Source organism: Sciurus vulgaris, assembly GCF_902686455.1.
Source record: "Sciurus vulgaris genome assembly, chromosome: 8".
NCBI classification, from domain to species: Eukaryota; Metazoa; Chordata; class Mammalia; order Rodentia; family Sciuridae; genus Sciurus; species Sciurus vulgaris.
Window position 1 is genome coordinate 23,835,310 of NC_136468.1, and position 21,014 is coordinate 23,856,323.

General features: G+C 45.7%; 1 protein-coding gene across 1 annotated transcript in view; it reads left to right on the forward strand.

Annotated features, from left to right (window-relative positions):
• The window catches only part of COPG2 (COPI coat complex subunit gamma 2), a 107,739-nt gene that overhangs the window by 60,043 nt on the left and 26,682 nt on the right, over positions 1 to 21,014 (forward strand). The window contains exon 20 of the mRNA XM_079150194.1: positions 1,626 to 1,797. Within this exon, the coding sequence (XP_079006320.1) occupies positions 1,626 to 1,797 (172 nt within the window). The remainder of the gene's footprint in view (positions 1 to 1,625; positions 1,798 to 21,014) is intronic.

The window sequence follows — 21,014 nt, forward strand, 5'->3', positions numbered from 1 at the left end:
GCCCCTGTTTATTTGTTAATTTTTAAATTAAATTTGGGATAAGTGGGGCTGGGGCTGTAGCTCAATGGCCAAGCACTTACCTAGCATGTGTGAGGCACTGGGTTCAATCCTTAGCACTACATAAAAATAAAAATAAAATGAAGGCATGCTGCCCATCTACAACTACCAAAAAAATTTTTTTTTAAATTTTGGGGACAAGGACAGCTAAATTGCCCAGGCTGACCTTGAACTTGCAACTTTTGCCTCAGCCTTCTGAGTAAATGTGACTACAGGTATACGCCACTGTGCCAGGCTAGAATGATGCTATTGTTATGTTATTTATTTATTTGCATGTGTTTGCACATCTCTATTTTTTTAGATATACATGACAGTAGGGTGTATTTTGACATATTATACATACATGGGGTACAACCCATTACAATTTTGATCCCATTCTTGTGGTTGAACATGATGAGGAGTTATACTGGTCGTGTATTTATATATGAGCATAGGAAAGTTATGTCTGATTCATTCTACTGTCTTTCCTATTCCCATCTCCCTCCTTTCCCTTCATTCCCCTTTGTCTAATCCAATAAACTTCTATACATCCCTCCTTACCCTCCCTTGCATCCACATATCAGAGAGAACTTTTGACCAGTTGGCTTATTTCACTTCGCATGATATTCTCCAGTTCCATCCATTTACTGGCAGATGCTATAATTTCATTCTTCTTTGTAACTGAGTAATATTCCATTATGTGTATATATTCCACATTTTCTTCATTCATCTGTTGAAGGGCACTTAGGTTGGTTCCATGGCTTGGTTACTGTGAATTGTCTAGCTCCTTTTATAAGGAATTAATTTAGCAGCAATTTTAGTTTTCTTTTCAGAACTGTAGAGAGCCCTTCATATGATGTATAACTTTTGATGGTTGAAATCTTTTAAAGGACATAAAACTGATATATATGAAGAAATTGGACAACATAAAGTCTTAACTATTTTAAAAATTAACATTTAACATCAAGGTAAGCTGGGCATGGTGGCGCATGCCTGTAATCCCAGCTACTAGACAGGACAAAGCAGGTGGATCACCAGTTTAAGGCCAATATAGTGAAGCCTTGTCACAAAATAAAATTTAAAAAAATTTTTTTTTTTTTTTTTTTTTTAATTTAACAGGTCGCGGGGAGATAGAGATGTAGCTTAGTGTTAGAGTGTTTGCCTAGCATGCACAAGGCCATGGATTCTATCCCTGGTACTGAGGTGGCGGGGAATAAATTGAGTTGTTCAGAGAACTTAGATTTGACAGTCATCTGATTTCTACCATCTTGTTTGGTAGGACTCCAGAAAGAAAAAACTCATGAATTATATAAACAGAAAGAGCTCAAGAATAAGACTACCCTGTTGCCCAAAGAAAAATCTTAGGTGGGGCTGGGGTGTGGCTTAGTGATAGAGCACATATTTAGTATATTTAGCATGTGATCCCAAGGACCAAAAAAAAAAAAATCTTAGGAGACCTATAGTGCTATTTGGAGTGGGAAGTTATAGTGGGTTCCAGAACTGACTGAATCTTGGATTATAAAGGAAGGAACAACGTGATTGAAAACATTTCTTATCCTTCACATCTTTTCCATTTGCTGACTTTTTAGTTTGACTGTACCAATACTCTGAATGATCAGCTTCTGGAGAAAGTGACAGTGCAGATGGAACCATCAGATTCCTATGAAGTACTGTGTTGTATCCCAGCCCCCAGCCTCATTTATAATCAACCAGGAATATGTTACACTCTTGTTCGTTTACCTGATGAGGACCCTACAGCAGGTACTAACACATATAAGGCAGAAGATACTTAGGTGTTTGTGAATGCATTACCTCTTGAGCTCTTAAAATGTCTGGACAAATGTTCAGGGTTCAAGAACATGATTCTGTTCCATAATTTAATGTAATGATTGTTTGTGTGTGTGTGTGTGTGTGTGTGTGTGTGTGTGTGTGTATAAAACTGATATTCCTGTGAAAAATCATGACGTACTTCTTCCTGATGTTTCTTTTTGGGGCATCCTGGAAAAACTTGTTTATTTATTAGGTGGTTGGCATTTTTAAAATACATCATTTTTTTAAAGGTCCTGTAGCATAAAGCTGGTATGTTTCAGCCTAATGAGTAGCTTAGCCAACCATTGTGTATCCACATCTGAGAAAGGCTTTTTGTAATTCTCTACTTGTATTACTTGTATGTGTATAGAGGTAAGGAGTAGGCCTTAAGAGAGCCAGTTGCTAGTGCCAATAGTAGTATTTACAAGTTTGGGGATTTGGGACAGTCTTGTGATCGATTACTTAAGAAGGTCAAGTATCTATTGTACTTAATTTCTTTTCCTTTCCTTTTTTTTTTTTTTTTTTTTTTTTGTGCTTGCTTTCTTAACCTTTACCCAGTTTTCACAGAAATAAACACACACGTCACATTTATGTTTTGAACAATTTTTACTACTTGTAGTACAGGAAAAGCAGAAGTTAACAATGTTAACAAATATTAGGGAAAGTTACAGAGTTACAGGAAATCATAAAAGTACTAGTAAATAGTTATCCCTGGTCATCATTCATTAACATTTGGGACTTAACCAGCTTTCCTTTAGCCCCTCTTCTAACTCCCTTCTTTAAGGTTTGTTCCTTGGAGCTCCTTTCCATTCTTATCTGTGTTGGGTGCTAGACCAGACTACTCAGACTCTGGCACGAGGTAGATTCAAGTTGGCACCATTGCTGAGTCTGAATCCCAGGTTGTTCCCTCTGGTCTTGGGTGGAACTGCACTTCTATTCCACAGCCACCCTGGATCTATAACCTCCTGGGTGGGAAGGCACTTTCCTATCTGGCCTCTAATACTTCTCCTTTGAGCTTTATGCCATTTGGCTTTAACCTTTAATTACCTCCTTTGTCCCTTTGTGAGGTTCCTCTAGTTCTATTTCCTTGTAACTTCACTTTCTCTGCTGCTCAGTTTTTCTCTCCAGTTAGATATGCCTGAAATGTGTCCACTAGCCACTAATTAAACTGGCTGTACTTTTAAGTAAAACTAGATTTATGTACCCTTGTTCCAAACTAGTATCTGGGCCCAGTCCTACTTAATCTAGCTCTGTGGTTTCTGCCATCATCCTGGGAGACTCTGCATTTTATCATTTTTTTTTTTCTAGTAGCCATCTCTCCTTACTTCCAAATTCCTCTCCCATTGTACTTCTCACCAAGTTTCTGTTTTTTAAGGGATGCCATTAATTTGCCACTTAATTTCAGAGGGAAGTGAAATGCTGAACTCATTGAAAAATCTAGTCTTTGCCAATTGAGAATAATAGCTCCTCCCATTCTCCAGGTTCACTTTGATAACTGATAACTCAGGCGCCCCACACCCCAGGGAGTAGAATTAACAGAATACCATAAATACAATTTTGCAATACCTAAATACACAAAACAACAATATTGAGGTTACAGAATTTACATATATTATAGAAGAACAGCAACAACAATAACAACAACAACAACAACAGAAAGCATTTCCACCGAGAGGAAGAATAGAGGAAGTTTTCTCGCCCCTCTTCATTAAGGTGTTTATTTTTGTTTAAAATAGATCTTACAAATTAGCCCAGAGGTTTCAACTTTTGGTCTGCTGGCTATGGACTCTTTTGATTTTTGTTGATAAGAATTTGGCAAATAGAGAATTTTCATTCTTTGATGCTAAACTCAGGGATAGAATGTTACCAGTTCATCTTTGGGGAAAAAAATGGAATCTTGTCCCAATGTATAGACTTTTAAATTTGTGCTAGTCATCAATAATATCTGACCCATTACAAACTCCTTTCTATTTTTTAGTTTTTTTTTTTTTAATCGATGGCCAATCTAAAATATTTGCTATATTCAATGAAAGAAGTGAAATACCAGGGCATAGATGGCAATGAAAGTCCTTTAACCTTCTTTCTTTCCCTCCCTCCCTTCCTCTCTCTCCTTTTTCTTTCTTTGCTGTTCTTTCCTTTCCTCCTCCTTCCTTCCCTTCCTTTTTCTTTTTTCCATTGCATATATTTGAAATTTTGCCAGTTATATCAAAATCTATCACCTCTACATCTCATCTCAGAAAAATATTTTCCTTACAGTTACAAGGGAAAAAATAGAAATTCTTGGTTGTGATTTCCTTCAACTTGAAAGCAATATGGCATAATAGAAAAGAATATAGGTTTTATAGATAGGTAAGGATTTGAATTCTGGTCCTCTTACTGACTGTATGACTTTGGATAAGTTATTTTGTCTTTGTAAGCCGGTTACAACTGTTTCGAGGAAGAAATGTAATAAGTAAAGTACTTAAAATGGTGCTGGACACATAGTAAATAATAGATGCTATTTTGTTTAATTCTGGAATTATTTACTTTCTCCCTTTATCATCTTTAAAATCAAGTCTTCCACAGTTGAAAAGACATATATCCTCCAGTGTCCTCCAGAAATATGTTTTATCAATTAGACCTTTCTTTGCTCAAACTTTAAACTTTCCCAAACTCCCTTACTTCATAAATGTACAAAATGTACCCTATTTGAAAAAACTGCTTTAATCAAGCATCATGATATTACAATAACACCTTCTGTCTGAGCTTGGGTAATTTCTTGAAAAAGTTATCAATGTCATAGTCTTGAAGTTGATAGTAAGTCCTTTTGTTATCTTTTAGAATTACTCATTTATTGCTTCTTTGCATCCTCATTCAGCAACTTACTTTACTTACCTCCTTTCCTTCCCTGTCTTCCTCTCTCTCCCTCTCTCCCTCCACCCCTCCATATCTCTGTCTTTCTCTCTCTCTCTCTCTCTCTCTCTCTCTCTCTCTCTCTCTCTCTCTCTCTCTCTCTCTCTCTCTCTCTCTCTTTCTCTGTCTCTATTTCTTTTTTAATACTGGGGATTAAACCCAGGACCTTATACAATTTGCAATCCTCTTGCCTCAACTTCCCAAGCAGCTGGGATTATACACGTGTGCCACCATACTGGGATAAAATATTTTGTGGTTATTTTACTTTCCTCTAAATATTTCTCGTACCAGTAACAATATATAACATATAGGCAACATCTATCAATTGCTCCCCATTTGGACCTCTTTACCTTTTTATTCTACTACCTATTCAGAACCATTCTAAACCCTGTATTGCTTTTATTATACTGCCAGATCTTATTGCATCATATTTCTCATGATCTGGAACCATTTCAACAAATATAAATAACTGATTTAAAAAAGTCTTTGATACAAAATATTTATACTAAAATCAACTTCCAACAGTACAGATATGAGTTCTTTTCTCTATTTTTCATTAGGGATACTCCAATTCCGGAATTGCTGCCCACACGTCCTTGAAGTGCCATCTTGACTTAAGCTACCAGTACAATCTGATGGATACAGAATTCTTTGAATCTGTAATCTCCCACCTATTGTTTTTTGTTCCATATTAACCATATTAACTCTTGGCATTCTGTATGAATTCACAACTTCAATTAAGTGATATTCACCTTGGAGTTTTTTACTTTGACTCACCTCTACTTACTCACTGGGATCCACATTAATAACCCATAATGAAACTTTGCAGTCTTCCACGCTAAACATTTAATCTGAGTTCTTGCTCAAATACTGAAAGCTCATGTTTCGTAGAAAATATTCAACTACTATCTTCCCTGTCTTTAACTAGAATTTGTTTAAGTCAGGCCTCAAATTCAATATTCTGCAATCTGACCCATTAGGAGATCTGCCAGTATTCCCAGGATCTGACTGGATTCCTCCTGGAGAACTTCTTTTTCATTGTTTCATTTGTCTTTACTCAGCCTGCCTTTCCTTAAACTCACTGGAATTTCCTTTTCAAGCCATCTTCCTATCCTATTTGATATTCCTTACTTGAAACGGTTCCAGGTGATGAGAAATATAATGATCCCATCATTATCAGTGTCATTAATCTTTACTGCTGACCTTATTCAGATGATTCCATCTCTCCAGAATGTAACTTAAACAGAATACACATTCATTTCATCTTTTTGCCTTACGGGAGAAAAAATCTGATCTATTGCTGTTGCCCCAAGCACTGTTTATTCTTGGTCATGGAAATGAGTTTCCAATGTGAATATGTGTTAGTTTCCTTCTTAACCTGCCCTTGATGATCAAACATCTCCACCCTTTTGCCTTCCAACACAATTAGCCTGCATCCTTGAATCCTGAGGTTCTGGTCAAGCTCTCCCTTCAGATTCTACTTCACAAACTTATGTCCATGTGAGCATTTATTCTCCAGACTCTATTCATCAAGTGATTATCTAATGGAATTTTCAGGCAGCTATCAAATTCTATATGAATGACTTCTTTCTATACACTTTTCTCTTTTTCCTTTATTCCATACTTAAAGTTTAAATGGAAATATTATCTTATCAACTCAAAATTTGCTACATGATTTCCAGGATAATTTCAAATGAATACTGTCCCCTTAACCCAATTCCACTTTAACTAATATTTGCCTTCCATTTGAACAGGTTAATTATGTTGGAAACCATGTTGAATGTAACTCAATCTATGTCCAAATCTCATATATCTGGAATTTTGCAATTAACCATGTATGTTCCAATTCTTGACCTCCCAGTGATTTCTGTCACGACCTTCCCTATAAGTGGGCTTTAACTGTATAGTATCCTCCTGTAAATACAGTTGTATTGTATTTTCTCAATCAGTAATTTCCGCAAGACATTGCTTCTCTTCTAGACACCGACTTCTCTGCCTACATTAATACCTATGGTCTAGCCTTGAAATCCCGCATGTCACTGACTTATCTCCTGAGAATGACAACACCCTCCACCTTGGGAACTCTATTCTGCCTCCTGCTTTTCCACAGGGACTCCATTAGTGAGGGTAAGCACCCATAAATTCAGCAGGTTCTGTACTGTCCAGTTCATTTCATTTCCCATCAATTCATCTGACCCATTTAAATTTACAACCATCACTTTCCTACTGCTACCTATTATAATGTCTCTTTTCACAGTGGACATGGAATTAATCCTTGTATGAACCATTCCCTGTATTTCCTTCCATTTTAGTTTTCCACAGACCCTTCTGTTCCCCCTCAAAATTTAGAAAGACTTCTTTGCCACCATGTCAAAGTTGATATACTCACTCAAGAGTCTTTTCCTTGGTGTCTTCTCCTTTCCTGACCTACCCTCATGGATGCCAGTAGCCATCTGCTTTGTCTCCAGGAGGCTGTAGTCGGTCTGTCTGCTATCTGATTTCACACTTAATCATGGTAGCTTCTCAATGCCACCATCTTTAGAAATGCCTCATTGTTCTCTTAAGAACCTTCACTATGACCTGTTATCATCTTGCTATCTTCAGATAGCAGTGGTCCCTAGAATTTTCCAGATACCCAAGAACCTCAGCCTCATTCTCCACTGGCCTCCTCACACCTCTACTTCATGCCCTTTTGTCTTACCCATGCCATGTTCTTTCCTGCCTGCCCTTGCTCACCCAGATTCATCACTTCCTCTCCCTCCTCCATCCTCATGTGCCTTTCTTGGTGCAGTGCCTTCCCCAATCCCTCAACAGCCATCTCCTCTCCCAGCTGCTGGGCTCCTTCCTCTGCTCTTCCTCCTCCTTCTTGCCCAGTGTTCTGCCAACATGTTGCAAACTCCTCACCTCCTCTCCCCTCTCCTGGGCCCAGGTGATCCTTTCTCCTGCTTTGGTCTCTTCTGCATAGTGAGGGTCAGTCATCCCTACCCCATCTGCCATGCTTTCAGCTGCCACCTGTGAATCAGCTGGCTGATCCATGGTGGTCCTGTGTGTACACACCCTTTTTGACCTGTCCTTCACAACCACATTCCGTGAGCTTTGCATCACAAAGATCGTTCCAAACCTCCATGTCCTACCCAGCAGTCCCTGTGGCTGCAGGCTGTGGGTTCTTTTTGGAGTTCCAAGTCCATGATTCCCTGAAAACTTTCAGGGACCTTTCACACCCTTCCTTTACACTCCTCTGAAAAGGCTCATGGCAACCATATTCCTGATTCTCCCACCATGTTCCTGTCCCCACACACTTTGTCTTCTGCCCTCACTCCTGCCCTGCACTTGCACTACATCCCAATGCACCCACACCCACTCTCCACTGACCTGACACTGAGCCTAACACCTGTCTCCTCCTGGACCTCCCATCCATCCACCACCTCTGCTCCTCCTCCCTCCTCCACACTCATCTCCTCCGTGAGCTCACCTCCAATGCTGGCTGCACTCCCTCTGCCCCTTCCCTCCCCTTGCACTGCCAGCCTGCTCCTCTCTGCCCACACCCACACACCGTCCTCCTGTGTGCCACCCACCTCTCTCAGCCTCACTCTTCCACCTCAGTCCTCAGCTGGGACCACAGTGCTGGTGCTGCTATCCCTGCCCTTGACAGAAAATCGCCACTCAGCCTCCATCCTTCCATGCCTCTCTGCTGCACCCATTTTCTTGGTCTGATGGGACCTTTCCTCCCATGTGTGACAGTCATAACTCTGATGCCTCCATCTACCCTGCCCCACCTCCGCCCCATCTCCGCCCCATCTCCTTTCTCCCGCTTCCACCAGTGATTCTCACCCGGGGATGCACGACACCCAGGTGGCCTATCAGAGTCATCTTTGGGTCAGTTTGTTGTTGCTGTTTCATGTTTGTGAGCAGATCAGTGCTCCCCCTGATGCTCTGATAGGCCTACCTGGGGGCCGTGCCCACAGCCCCCCCTCGGGTGGAATCCCCCCCCCCACCCCCGTTGAGAATCACTGGTGTGGACGCCACCTGTACTCTCGGGGCTTCACTCTCCCATCTCCTGCCTCCAGCCTTCCAGTGGTGACCACTGGAGGTCCTTGCTCAAGGATCTCAGCACCTCCCCCTCTGATGTAGACCTGGCTCTCTCCACTGGGATCCACATCTTCCCCTCCCTGTTCACTCCTTGATCCAGGACCTGACCCACCCCAGTGTGCATGAGAGAGCTGTTCTCTTAAAGACCCCCCCTTACCCCAGTGCTCCTAAACCACAAAACCCATGAGACTCTCATGCAGCTATCAGTATGTTTGACCCAAATGTGGTCCTCCAGGAGAATACTAGTCCCCTTCTCTTAATCACTCCTTTCACTTCCAGAGTACCACTGTGATCCTCCAGTCCCTCCTCCTTTCCTACAGACCAACCCCTTCCTCTCCCTTCCACCCTTCCTTAGCTACTCTTGTTTTTCCTTGGGAGATTCAGTAGTCTTCCTGGGCTCCAGTCGTTACTCAACACGACATGGAATTATTCACCAGCTCAGTCAGTGAGATGTCTTCTCAGTGTCTAGAGCTAGGCTCGTGTCCCCATCCCGAACCCCACTACTCCCCAACTCTGCCCTCCCATCCAACCCAGTCCGTCCCAACCCAGTTCCTGTTCCAAGCCCCATCCTTACCACCCACCCTTCCCTGCCGGATCCTTAATAAAGAGCCTGGCACAAAATATGCACCCTTGGAACAACGGTCAAGGCTCTAAGAGCCTGTGCTCCTCCCTCCCATTTGCTGTCCATGCCTTCCTTCCTCAAGCCAAGCCAATCCTTGCAGGCTGAACTGAGCACTCTTAAGTACCTTCATTCCAACTCTGGGATCACCCTCTTCTTCCTCCTGGTTGCTTCCTAGCCTGTCTTCCTTCCACTCCATTCTCTGCTCTCCATCCTCCCTGGCGTCTCCCGTTACCTTCTGTGTGTGATGCTCCCATGCATTACATCATCTTCCTTCATACACACTTTCTTGCTGTGTTTTTGCTTGTGACCTGTTTCTCCTCTTTACCTTCCTATCCAAGGGTAGGCTTCCTGTCTCTTTACCCTACGTTTCTCTTAGCAACCTAGCACGTGCCTTGTCATCAGATTCACTTTTCTTCATAGGGGTCTGCTCCCTGCTTAGATCTGCTCTTACTACTTAATCTCTCTACCTCCCTGTGCCTCCTTCTTATGCAGCCATTCACTGTCACTGGTCTGAATCTTCCATTTATTCTTCCTCTACCTTTCATTAGATGGCTGTTGTCATCCTATGCCAACCTTTCTCCCCTTTTCTCTAACCCCTTTGATTTACCAGGCTGATGCAAAATTCTCTATCCAGTCCTATCACTGCTTGCTTTTCTCACCTCCTTATTTGCATTTGCCCCAAACAGGTACCACAGAGAGAACAACTCTGCCCGGCGTACTGACAACCCGTGTGGCCCCCTAGTGCTGTTTTTTTCCTTATTGCCATTTGATCACACTATCTTCACTTTAAGACATCATTTTTATGTAGGTGACATCTACATCCTCCTTTTCATGTCCTCCATTATCCTCTGGATAAAGCCTTTAGCAGGAAAGCCCCCATTCTGTTCTTCAGTCCTGGCGTTCTGGGCCAGGCTCCTTCCCACTGTGCCCATTTGCTACTGATCTACCATTCTACCTCTAAACCCATGACACCGTAGTGGGTTGGAAGGTTCTCCCCAACCCAGGCTTCACTGAATCCCCTTGAACAGAAGAACAGATTGAGGAGTCAGTGTAAAATGTCTGTCATGCACTGATTCCCAGCTCCTCTTCTGCCATTTGAAAGCCTCTTCTCCTGAATTCACTCTGCATGGGTCCACTCATGTCCCTGAGGTACCTGTAGTGCTGTCTGTGCAGGACCCTTCTTAAAGTGCAACACCACCCAACTTCTTCTAGTTAACCTGAGTCCCTTTGCCCCCCCCCCAACTTTTTCCTGAGGGCCCACTTCTGCAAGTGCTTCTCCTCCCTGCCTTGCTTCTACAGTGGACACTGATACCATCCATCATATCCACTTATTCCCTGAGATCTGCTCATGCCCTTGGTTTGGGAACTAAACATGCATTCCATGTTCCCCCTTTTCCATGTTGGCCTCTTTATGTATATTGAAGCCAATAAAGACTCATGAAGTTCTTTCATGACAGAAGTGCCTCCTGTCCCTTTCTTTCCCCATCACTTCCTGGATAAAGTTTAAATTCCACATATCACCTTCCCATGGCATCCCAATTCCAGTGTCTCTCTTTCCATCCTTGCCAAAATATCCCTTGTGTTTTCTCCAACTTGGTTTTCCAGGGAACCTCTGCTTCTTCCTCAACATCCAATCAGACTTTCCTGGCACCAGCCAATCAGTCCATGGACTCAGGAGTCCTTCCCTCTGTATTTGTTCCCTTACTGATCTGCCCTCAGTGCTACCACCATGGCCAGCCTCTTTGTGCCACCTATGCTTTTATTACTTCATCTGCTATCTGAATACACTCTTAACAATACTAGACTCTGAATTCCACTGTAGGAGGGACAGTCATTTCTGGTCTGAGAGCTTGTTAACCCTGTGACCTTCCATCATTTGCCATGGCTTTTGTTGACACAGTGGTCCTAACATTTCCTCAGTGTCGAGATCACTAAAACCTCATTCTCCACTAGCCTCCTCACACCTCTACTTCATGCCCTTTTGTCTTACCCATGCCATGTTCTTCCCTGCCTGCCCTGGCTCACCCAGATTCATCACTTCCTCTCCCTCCTTCATCTTCATGTGTCTTTCTTGGTGCAGTGCCTTCCCCAATCCCTCAACAGCCATCTCCTCTCCCAGCTGCTGGGCTCCTTCCTCTGCTCTTCCTCCTCCTTCTTGCCCAGTGTTCTGCCAACATGTTGCAAACTCCTCACCTCCTCTCCCCTCTCCTGGGCCCACGTGATCCTTTCTCCTGCTTTGGTCTCTTCTGCATAGTGAGGGTCAGTCATCCCTACCCCATCTGCCATGCTTTCAGCTGCCACCTGTGAATCAGCTGGCTGATCCATGGTGGTCCTGTGTGTACACACCCTTTTTGACCTGTCCTTCACAACCACATTCCGTGAGCTTTGCATCACAAAGATCGTTCCAAACCTCCATGTCCTACCCAGCAGTCCCTGTGGCTGCAGGCTGTGGGTTCTTTTTGGAGTTCCAAGTCCATGATTCCCTGAAAACTTTCAGGGACCTTTCACACCCTTCCTTTACACTCCTCTGAAAAGGCTCATGGCAACCATATTCCTGATTCTCCCACCATGTTCCTGTCCCCACACACTTTTGTCTTCTGCCCTCACTCCTGCCCTGCACTTGCACTACATCCCAATGCACCCACACCCACTCTCCACTGACCTGACACTGAGCCTAACACCTGTCTCCTCCTGGACCTCCCATCCATCCACCACCTCTGCTCCTCCTCCCTCCTCCACACTCTTCTCCTCCGTGAGCTCACCTCCAATGCTGGCTGCACTCCCTCTGCCCCTTCCCTCCCCTTGCACTGCCAGCCTGCTCCTCTCTGCCCACACCCACACACCGTCCTCCTGTGTGCCACCCACCTCTCTCAGCCTCACTCTTCCACCTCAGTCCTCAGCTGGGACCACAGTGCTGGTGCTGCTGTCCCTGCCCTTGACAGAAAATCCCCACACAGCCTCCATCCTTCCATGTCTCTCTGCTCCATTTTCTTGGTCTGATGGGACCTTTCCTCCCATGTGTGACAGTCATAACTCTGATGCCTCCATCTACCCTGCCCCACCTCTGCCCCACCTCCACCCCATCTCCTTTCTCCCCCTTCCACCAGTGATTCTCACCCGGGGATGCACAACACCCAGGTGGCCTATCAGAGTCATCTTTGGGTCAGTTTGTTGTTGCTGTTTCATGTTTGTGAGCAGATCAGTGCTCCCCCTGATGCTCTGATAGGCCTACCTGGGGGCCGTGCCCACAGCCCCCCCTCGGGTGGAATCCACCCCCCCACCCCCGTTGAGAATCACTGGTGTGGACGCCACCTGTACTCTCGGGGCTTCACTCTCCCATCTCCTGCCTCCAGCCTTCCAGTGGTGACCACTGGAGGTCCTTGCTCAAGGATCTCAGCACCTCCCCTTCTAGTGTAGACCTGGCTCTCTCCACTGGGATCCACACCTTCCCCTCCTGGTTTACTCCTGATCCAGGACCTGACCCATCTCCTGTCCTCATTAGAGTTGCTCTTTTAAAGGCCTCTCCTCTAGTTTTCATGCCCTGCCATCTGGATATTTCCCCGGATCCCTGATAAATCTTTATCCCAGTCTAGGTCTTGTGGGATTTTACTATTATCTCTTTTCCCTAATCTCTTCTCTTTCCAGTCAGAGATGAGGAGCTCCTGCAGAGCTCATCTCTTTTGTCCTCAATACCCCTGCTTACCTTTTCATTTCCTTGCATTTTACCTGAAGTTACTCTCTCACTTCTTTCAATGGATGCACTTGTCTTTTTTCTACCTGTATTCATTACCCTCATCACTGAACGAATCTTCTACCACTGTACTTCAAGAAGATTGTTTTCTGATTTTCTATAACTTGTCTCATTTCCTCCTGCCATACCCACTTACCATGTGACCCCCACCCCATTTGGAACCCTTGTGCTTACAACCCTGCCTCATCAACCCTGATCTAAACCTTATCCAGCACCCCACCCCCGGTACTCACCCTTTCCAGATACATAATAAAAACCTGACGCAGGCATGCAATAAAGAGCACAGGCAATAATTTACACCTTTCCTATAATGTCGAGGACTTTAGACCATGTTCTTCGCTTCCTGTGCTGTCCACCCCTTTTTTGTTTTTCCTTTACCAAACTGAGATTTGTCTGAGCACTGTAAGTGCTCTTTCCAACTGTGGGACCACCCTCTTCTTGTTCCTCGTGGCTTGCCTCCCTCCCACCCTGCTCTCTGTGCTCCATCCTCTGCTCTCTGCTTCTTCCACCCTATCTTCTGTGGGGTATATCTCCTGTACCCCACATGTATTATTGTCCTGTACCCATACTTTCTTATCCAACTGCATGTGTCACACCCATTTCTTCTTTTTGCCTCCTTGATACAGGCAGTCTTCCTTCTTCTCCATGCCCATATTTTTCTCAAGTACCCTGTGCCTGCCACTTTGAGATGGCCCTATTTCTGTGCAGTTGTGTGCACACTTCTTTGACCTCCTCTCCTCGTTCCAACTCTTTCCAACCTCTCTATCTCTTTTTCTCTTTTGGAGCAGTTGGCGGTCACTAATTCGGGAATTGCTGTGATTCCGGCCTCCACTTTCCTTAGGTCGCTTTTTCCTTATGAATTCCACTCCACCATTTCTACCCTCCTCTCTTCCTCTCCCAAAAGGTTAGTTCTCACAAAACTCTACAGGCAGTTTGCGCCACTTCATTCTCTTCATCTTCTCCTTGCCTCCATCACGTCCATTTCTCACCGTAGGCTCCACAGAGAAATGCCTTCCTACCCATCACAATTGTTCTCTAACAATTGAGGCTGTCTGGATCCATCTCTTCCCGTTCTCTTTCTTGGTAACACTACACAAGAGCCATATTAAAATATTATTAAATGTTCTTCTATAAGGATAATTTTCCATGCTTAGGGCCTATCAACTTCTTTTATCATCTGGATCAAACCACTCAAAACAGAAGTCTTATTTTTATATCACTAACACACCCTCACCTGGCCTTGTTCTCTCCAGCTGTGCCAAATATCTGCTTCTCTTACTTTATTCTTCTAATTCTACACTTCCACATTTTACCTTCTCTCTCACCCTCACCCCCCTACCCAGGTATGGTGGTACACTGCAAACGTATGTGCACTCTAAGTCTCCATTCTTTCATCAGCCCTGAAACTAGAAGCTCAGACTTACTGATGGTGACAAAACGTCTCCTCTGCATTGGTTCCTTCCCACCCTGCTGTCATTTGCAAGCATCTTTCTATCCACATATTAGATTCAGTCTACACAAGTCCATGCTGTTACCTGCCAGTGTTGTCTATACAGGAGCCATGCCAGTGTGCAACATGGCCCAGCTTACTCTGTTTAACCCAAGTTACTTTGACCCTTCATCATCCTTCCTCCAAAGGGCCTCATTCTGTAGATGCCCAGGCTTTTGTTTCTCTTGGCTGTCCTGCTCCTTTAGTCTGGCCTAGATACCCTACAAGTCACATTTTTGCCCTATTAAGCTATGACAACAAACCTGTTTGGGAATGCTGCATGTCTCCTTCCTCTCTCATGAGTTGGATCCTTGACCCAAAAATCTCATGAGATTTTTCTCATTGTGCACACTTCCTCTCCGTTTTTTCATGTCAACCTACTTGAACAAACTCAGCTCTTAAACATGCCTTTTGATGGCTGCTGGACCCCATGCATGTGGATTTATACTATCACAACCGTGTTCCGCATTTTCTCCCAGAGACCCTGTGCTTTCTCCTGTGCAACATCCAGTTGTACTTTCCCTGCCACCTCCTAATCAGTCCATGAACTCAGGAGTCTTTTCCTCTGTTTGCCCACTTCCTGAACTGCTGTTGCCATTGCCAGCCTCTTTACCCCTAGTCAACTCTCTGAGTCCATCTGCTATCTGAACTCACCCCTTATAATCCTATCATCTCAGTTCTGCCATATTAGATATCATTGTTTTTTATCACAAATCCACTCATTAAGCTTTCAGCATCTCACCATGCCCTTAATTGTCACATGGTCCACATTTCCTAGGTGCCCATGGTCCCTACTACCTCATTCTCCTTTGACCTCCTTACACCTCTCCTGTGCCCCTCATGTGTCTTACCCATGCCATACTTTTTCTCCTTGGGAATCATTATGAACACTGTTGCCTTTTGAGAGCACGGTTCCTGGGTTTTCCATGTTCTCTCCTTCCTTTGCATAGTGCCTTTCCTATTTGCTGAATAACCCACTCCACTGCCAGCTTCTGGGCTCCTTCTTTGGCTCTTTCTCATTCTTCTTACCTGGTAGACCTCCAACTATCGTGCTCTGCCAGTGTGTTGCAAATTCTCACCTCTCTCCTCTGGGCCCAGCTGATGCGTTCTATTGCTTTTGTCTCTTTTGCATAGTGAGGTACAGTCCTTCCCTCCACATTGCCCTTCTTCCAGCTGACAGATTGTGTAGTCCTCTTATGTGTACTCCTATCTTGACCTGTCCCCCAGGCCCCTGTTCCACCACATTCAGTCATTTTTTTGATCACATAAATTATTACCAAATTCAGATGCTATATCCAACAAGCACACACTTATGTCCCTGTGGCCCAACGCCATGGGTTCATTCAGGTTCCTCACAATCATAGTTCCCTGTAAATTTTCTAGCGTCCATTCAGAAAACATTCTAAAAACATACTGGGAAGTTTGGGCCCTGATACCCCAGCCACATTCTTCTCCCCATATGACTTTTGTCATCTGCCCTCTCCCTACTCCACATATGCCCACCAGTATCTCGATGAATTCACCCACTCTCAAGCTGACTTGCCACTGGGCCAGACAACTCTCTCTTCTATCCTACCACCTCTGCTCTTTTTGTTACCATGTCAGCAGTCATCTCCCCAGCTCACCTCCAATGCTGGCTGCACTCCCTCTGCCCCTTCCCTCCCCTTGCACTGCCAGCCTGCTCCTCTCTGCCCACACCCACACACCGTCCTCCTGTGTGCCACCCACCTCTCTCAGCCTCACTCTTTCACCTCAGTCCTCAGCTGGGACCACAGTGCTGGTGCTGCTATCCCTGCCCTTGACAGAAAATCGCCACACAGCCTCCATCCTTCCATGCCTCTCTGCTGCAACCCAGTTTCTTGGTCTGATGGGACCTTTCCTCCCATGTGTGACAGTCATAACTCTGATGCCTCCATCTACCCTGCCCCACCTCTGCCCCACCTCCGCCCCATCTCCGCCCCATCTCCTTTCTCCCGCTTCCACCAGTGATTCTCACCCGGGGATGCACGACACCCAGGTGGCCTATCAGAGTCATCTTTGGGTCAGTTTGTTGTTGCTGTTTCATGTTTGTGAGCAGATCAGTGCTCCCCCTGATGCTCTGATAGGCCTACCTGGGGGCCGTGCCCACAGCCCCCCCTCGGGTGGAATCCACCCCCCCACCCCCGTTGAGAATCACTGGTGTGGACGCCACCTGTACTCTCGGGGCTTCACTCTCCCATCTCCTGCCTCCAGCCTTCCAGTGGTGACCACTGGAGGTCCTTGCTCAAGGATCTCAGCACCTCCCCCTCTGATGTAGACCTGGCTCTCTTCACTGGGATCCACATCTTCCCCTCCCTGTTCACTCCTTGATCCAGGACCTGACCCACCCCAGTGTGCATGAGAGAGCTGTTCTCTTAAAGACCCCCCCTTACCCCAGTGCTCCTAAACCACAAAACCCATGAGACTCTCATGCAGCTATCAGTATGTTTGACCCAAATGTGGTCCTCCAGGAGAATACTAGTCCCCTTCTCTTAATCACTCCTTTCACTTCCAGAGTACCACTGTGATCCTCCAGTCCCTCCTCCTTTCCTACAGACCAACCCCTTCCTCTCCCTTCCACCCTTCCTTAGCTACTCTTGTTTTTCCTTGGGAGATTCAGTAGTCTTCCTGGGCTCCAGTCGTTACTCAACACGACATGGAATTATTCACCAGCTCAGTCAGTGAGATGTCTTCTCAGTGTCTAGAGCTAGGCTCGTGTCCCCATCCCGAACCCCACTACTCCCCAACTCTGCCCTCCCATCCAACCCAGTCCGTCCCAACCCAGTTCCTGTTCCAAGCCCCATCCTTACCACCCACCCTTCCCTGCTGGATCCTTAATAAAGAGCCTGGCACAAAATATGGAGGCCTCTAAGGGCCTTCATTCTGCCTCTAGTATCACCCCCTTCTCCTTCTTGCTCCCCGTGTTGCTGCCCAACTTGTCTCTCTTCCATCTTGCTGTCGTTTTCCATCTTCCCTGATTTCTTCCTGCCACCTGCCTTTCATAGGTGAGTCCTCCTGTGCTCTGTGTCATCCTCCTATAGCCACACTTCTTGCTTTTTTACCTGTGATCCCCTTCTTTGTCTTCCTGGCCAAGGGCAGGGTTTTTACCCCATCTCTGACCTATACTTCTCTTGGTGACCTAGTTCCTTCTGCATCATCAGATTCCTGCCCCACCCCAAAGCGTCTGCTCTCTTGAACTCAATCTCACTGCTCTATCTCTTTCGTCTTTCCCATATTCCTCCAATTTTCTAGAACCATCATTTGTCAACTATCTCTATCTTTCATTGATTCTGACCTTGGCTGCCTTTTCCAACCCATCCTTTCTTTTTTCTTTTTCTGTTCCCCTAAGGTTTTCCTGGTTCCCTCAAAACTACAGCCAGTCCTGAACTTCCTGCTCTGCATCCTTTCCTCTCCTTGGTCTCTTTTGTTTGCCACCAAAAGGGCTCATGAAGCAGAATGCACCCCTGCCCATTGCTCTGGACTCCACCCATCTCTTTAGTGCAGATCTCCCATTTCCTCATCCCTTGTTAGTGTCATTAATTTTGCAGCACTTGCATTCAGTGCTTAACATTGTCTTACGTAGGGTCCACTCTCCAATCACTTCTCCCTTCATCCTTTCTCCTCTAAATCATAACTTCAAAAAAAGAAGCCAAGCCCCAACGCACACATTCCCTGCAGGCATTGCTTGATCCTGCAGTAACAGTTGGCTCTTTCACCGCCTTCTTGCATCAAAACTACAATACCCGTTCACCAGACACATCCCCCTGTGGGTCTCTCTGCCTGACACTCCCTTTCAGCCACTCTTGAACAGTGGAAGAACATACTTAGTGGTCACTGCGAAATGCCTATTCCGCATTGGTTCCCAAGTGCTCCTCCAACATTTGCAAGCATCTCTCTCCCATGTACTGAACTTCCTCTGTCTGAGTCTACCCGTGGCCCCACGGTACTTTTACTGCTATCTGTGTAGAAGTCATTTAAACTGTAGCACTACCTAGTTTCCCCATTTAACTCAACTCACTTTGTCCCTTTACCTTCTTTCCCTAAAGGGGCTGGATCTGCAAACACCTGGGCTTTTGATTCTCTTCTCTTCTCTGCTTGTAAGATGGGCATTAATAGCCCCCATCTCAACAACTTGCTTCGTGGAATCTGCTGATGCTCTCAGTTTGTAAACTCTGTATTCCACTTGCCCCTTTTCAGTGTTGGCACCTATACTACACTGACCGTTCCTAATCAAGTGGTCCTTTCCTGTCTGGGCCATCTCCTGTTCCTTTTTTTTCCTCTTATCAATCTCTGACACTGGTCGAGTCCCACATACTACCTTCACATGGCAGCCTAATTGCAGTGTTGCTTACTTTCTGCTCTGGATGTGGATTTATCCCTTGCCAAGCAATCCCCTGTTTCTTCTGTTCTGTTCCAAAGACCCTCTACTTCCTCTTTAATGTCCAGTTGTACTTCCCCTGCTACATCCAGTGCCAGGGCTCAGGGGTCTTTCCCTCTGCATTTGTTCCCTTCCTGACCTGCGCTCACTGTGGCCACCATTGCCACCCTCTTTGTCCCCACCATGCTCTATTAAGTCCATATGCTCTCCCCTAAAAATTTCCATGCTGGAAACATTCAGTACCCCTCTGGAGGTGTTCCCTTGCCTTTCATTATGTCAGCATGCCCACAATATTTCCAAGGGACCACTTCCTCTACTGCTTCACTCTCCTATGGCCTCTTTTCACCTCTCTTGCATCCTTACTTGGCTTATTTGTGTCATGCTTTTTCTTTTTCATGGACTCATCAGGTAATTTGCCACAGTTTTAGGGAAGAGTTTCTAGATTCTTCATGTTAACCCTCTTCTTGATCTTAGCCTTGTTTCCCTAGGTGTGGTCCCTTCCCCGATGTTCCCAACAGCCCTGTCCTTTCTCAGCATCTGCTGAGACATCACCTTCTGCTCTTTCTCATTCTTGCCCAGCACATCATTTCACCTCTCTTATGTCATTCCCCTCAATGGTCTGTAAATTCCTCAGCTGCTCTCATGTGTACCTAACTGATCCTTTCTCCTGCTTTCCTCTTGTACTGCCTAGCAAAGTACTGTCATACCTTCCCCATCTACCGTTCTTTCAGCTGATATTTCTAAATTGTCCACTGATTCTATACAACTCTCAGGGCTGTACTCCTTTTTTGACCTCCACCAATACCCACTATTCAACCATACTTTAGCATCTTTGTGTCAGACAGAATAGCAAATCCACATATGCGTGGTGATGTTGTTGTGGATCTAGGCTGGGTTCATTCCAGCTTCTTAGTTCCGTGCAATCTTTCATGTTTCAGTTGTTCTTTCAGATTCTACTGAAAAATTTCTTGGGACCTATATTCTTGTTTCACCTACCACATTGTGCACAGCATGCTTTTTGTTTCTGCCCTTATTCCTGTCCCGCACATGCTCACTACCTCCCTACACATTCACCCACTCTCCACCTGACCTGACACTGGGCCTAACACCTGTCTCCTCCTGGACCTCCCATCCATCCACCACCTCTGCTCCTCCTCCCTCCTCCACACTCTTCTCCTCCGTGAGCTCACCTCCAATGCTGGCTGCACTCCCTCTGCCCCTTCCCTCCCCTTGCACTGCCAGCCTGCTCCTCTCTGCCCACACCCACACACCGTCCTCCTGTGTGCCACCCACCTCTCTCAGCCTCACTCTTCCACCTCAGTCCTCAGCTGGGACCACAGTGCTGGTGCTGCTGTCCCTGCCCTTGACAGAAAATCCCCACACAGCCTCCATCCTTCCATGCCTCTCTGCTGCACCCATTTTCTTGGTCTGATGGGACCTTTCCTCCCATGTGTGACAGTCATAACTCTGATGCCTCCATCTACCTGCCCTACCTCTGCCCCACCTCCGCCCCATCTCCTTTCTCCCCCTTCCACCAGTGATTCTCACCCGGGGATGCACGACACCCAGGTGGCCTATCAGAGTCATCTTTGGGTCAGTTTGTTGTTGCTGTTTCATGTTTGTGAGCAGATCAGTGCTCCCCCTGATGCTCTGATAGGCCTACCTGGGGGCCGTGCCCACAGCCCCTCCTCGGGTGGAATCCATCCCCCCACCCCCGTTGAGAATCACTGGTGTGGACGCCACCTGTACTCTCGGGGTTTCACTCTCCCATCTCCTGCCTCCAGCCTTCCAGTGGTGACCACTGGAGGTCCTTGCTCAAGGATCTCAGCACCTCCCCCTCTGATGTAGACCTGGCTCTCTCCACTGGGATCCACACCTTCCCCTCCTGGTTTACTCCTGATCCGGGGCCTGACCCACCCCAGTGTGCATG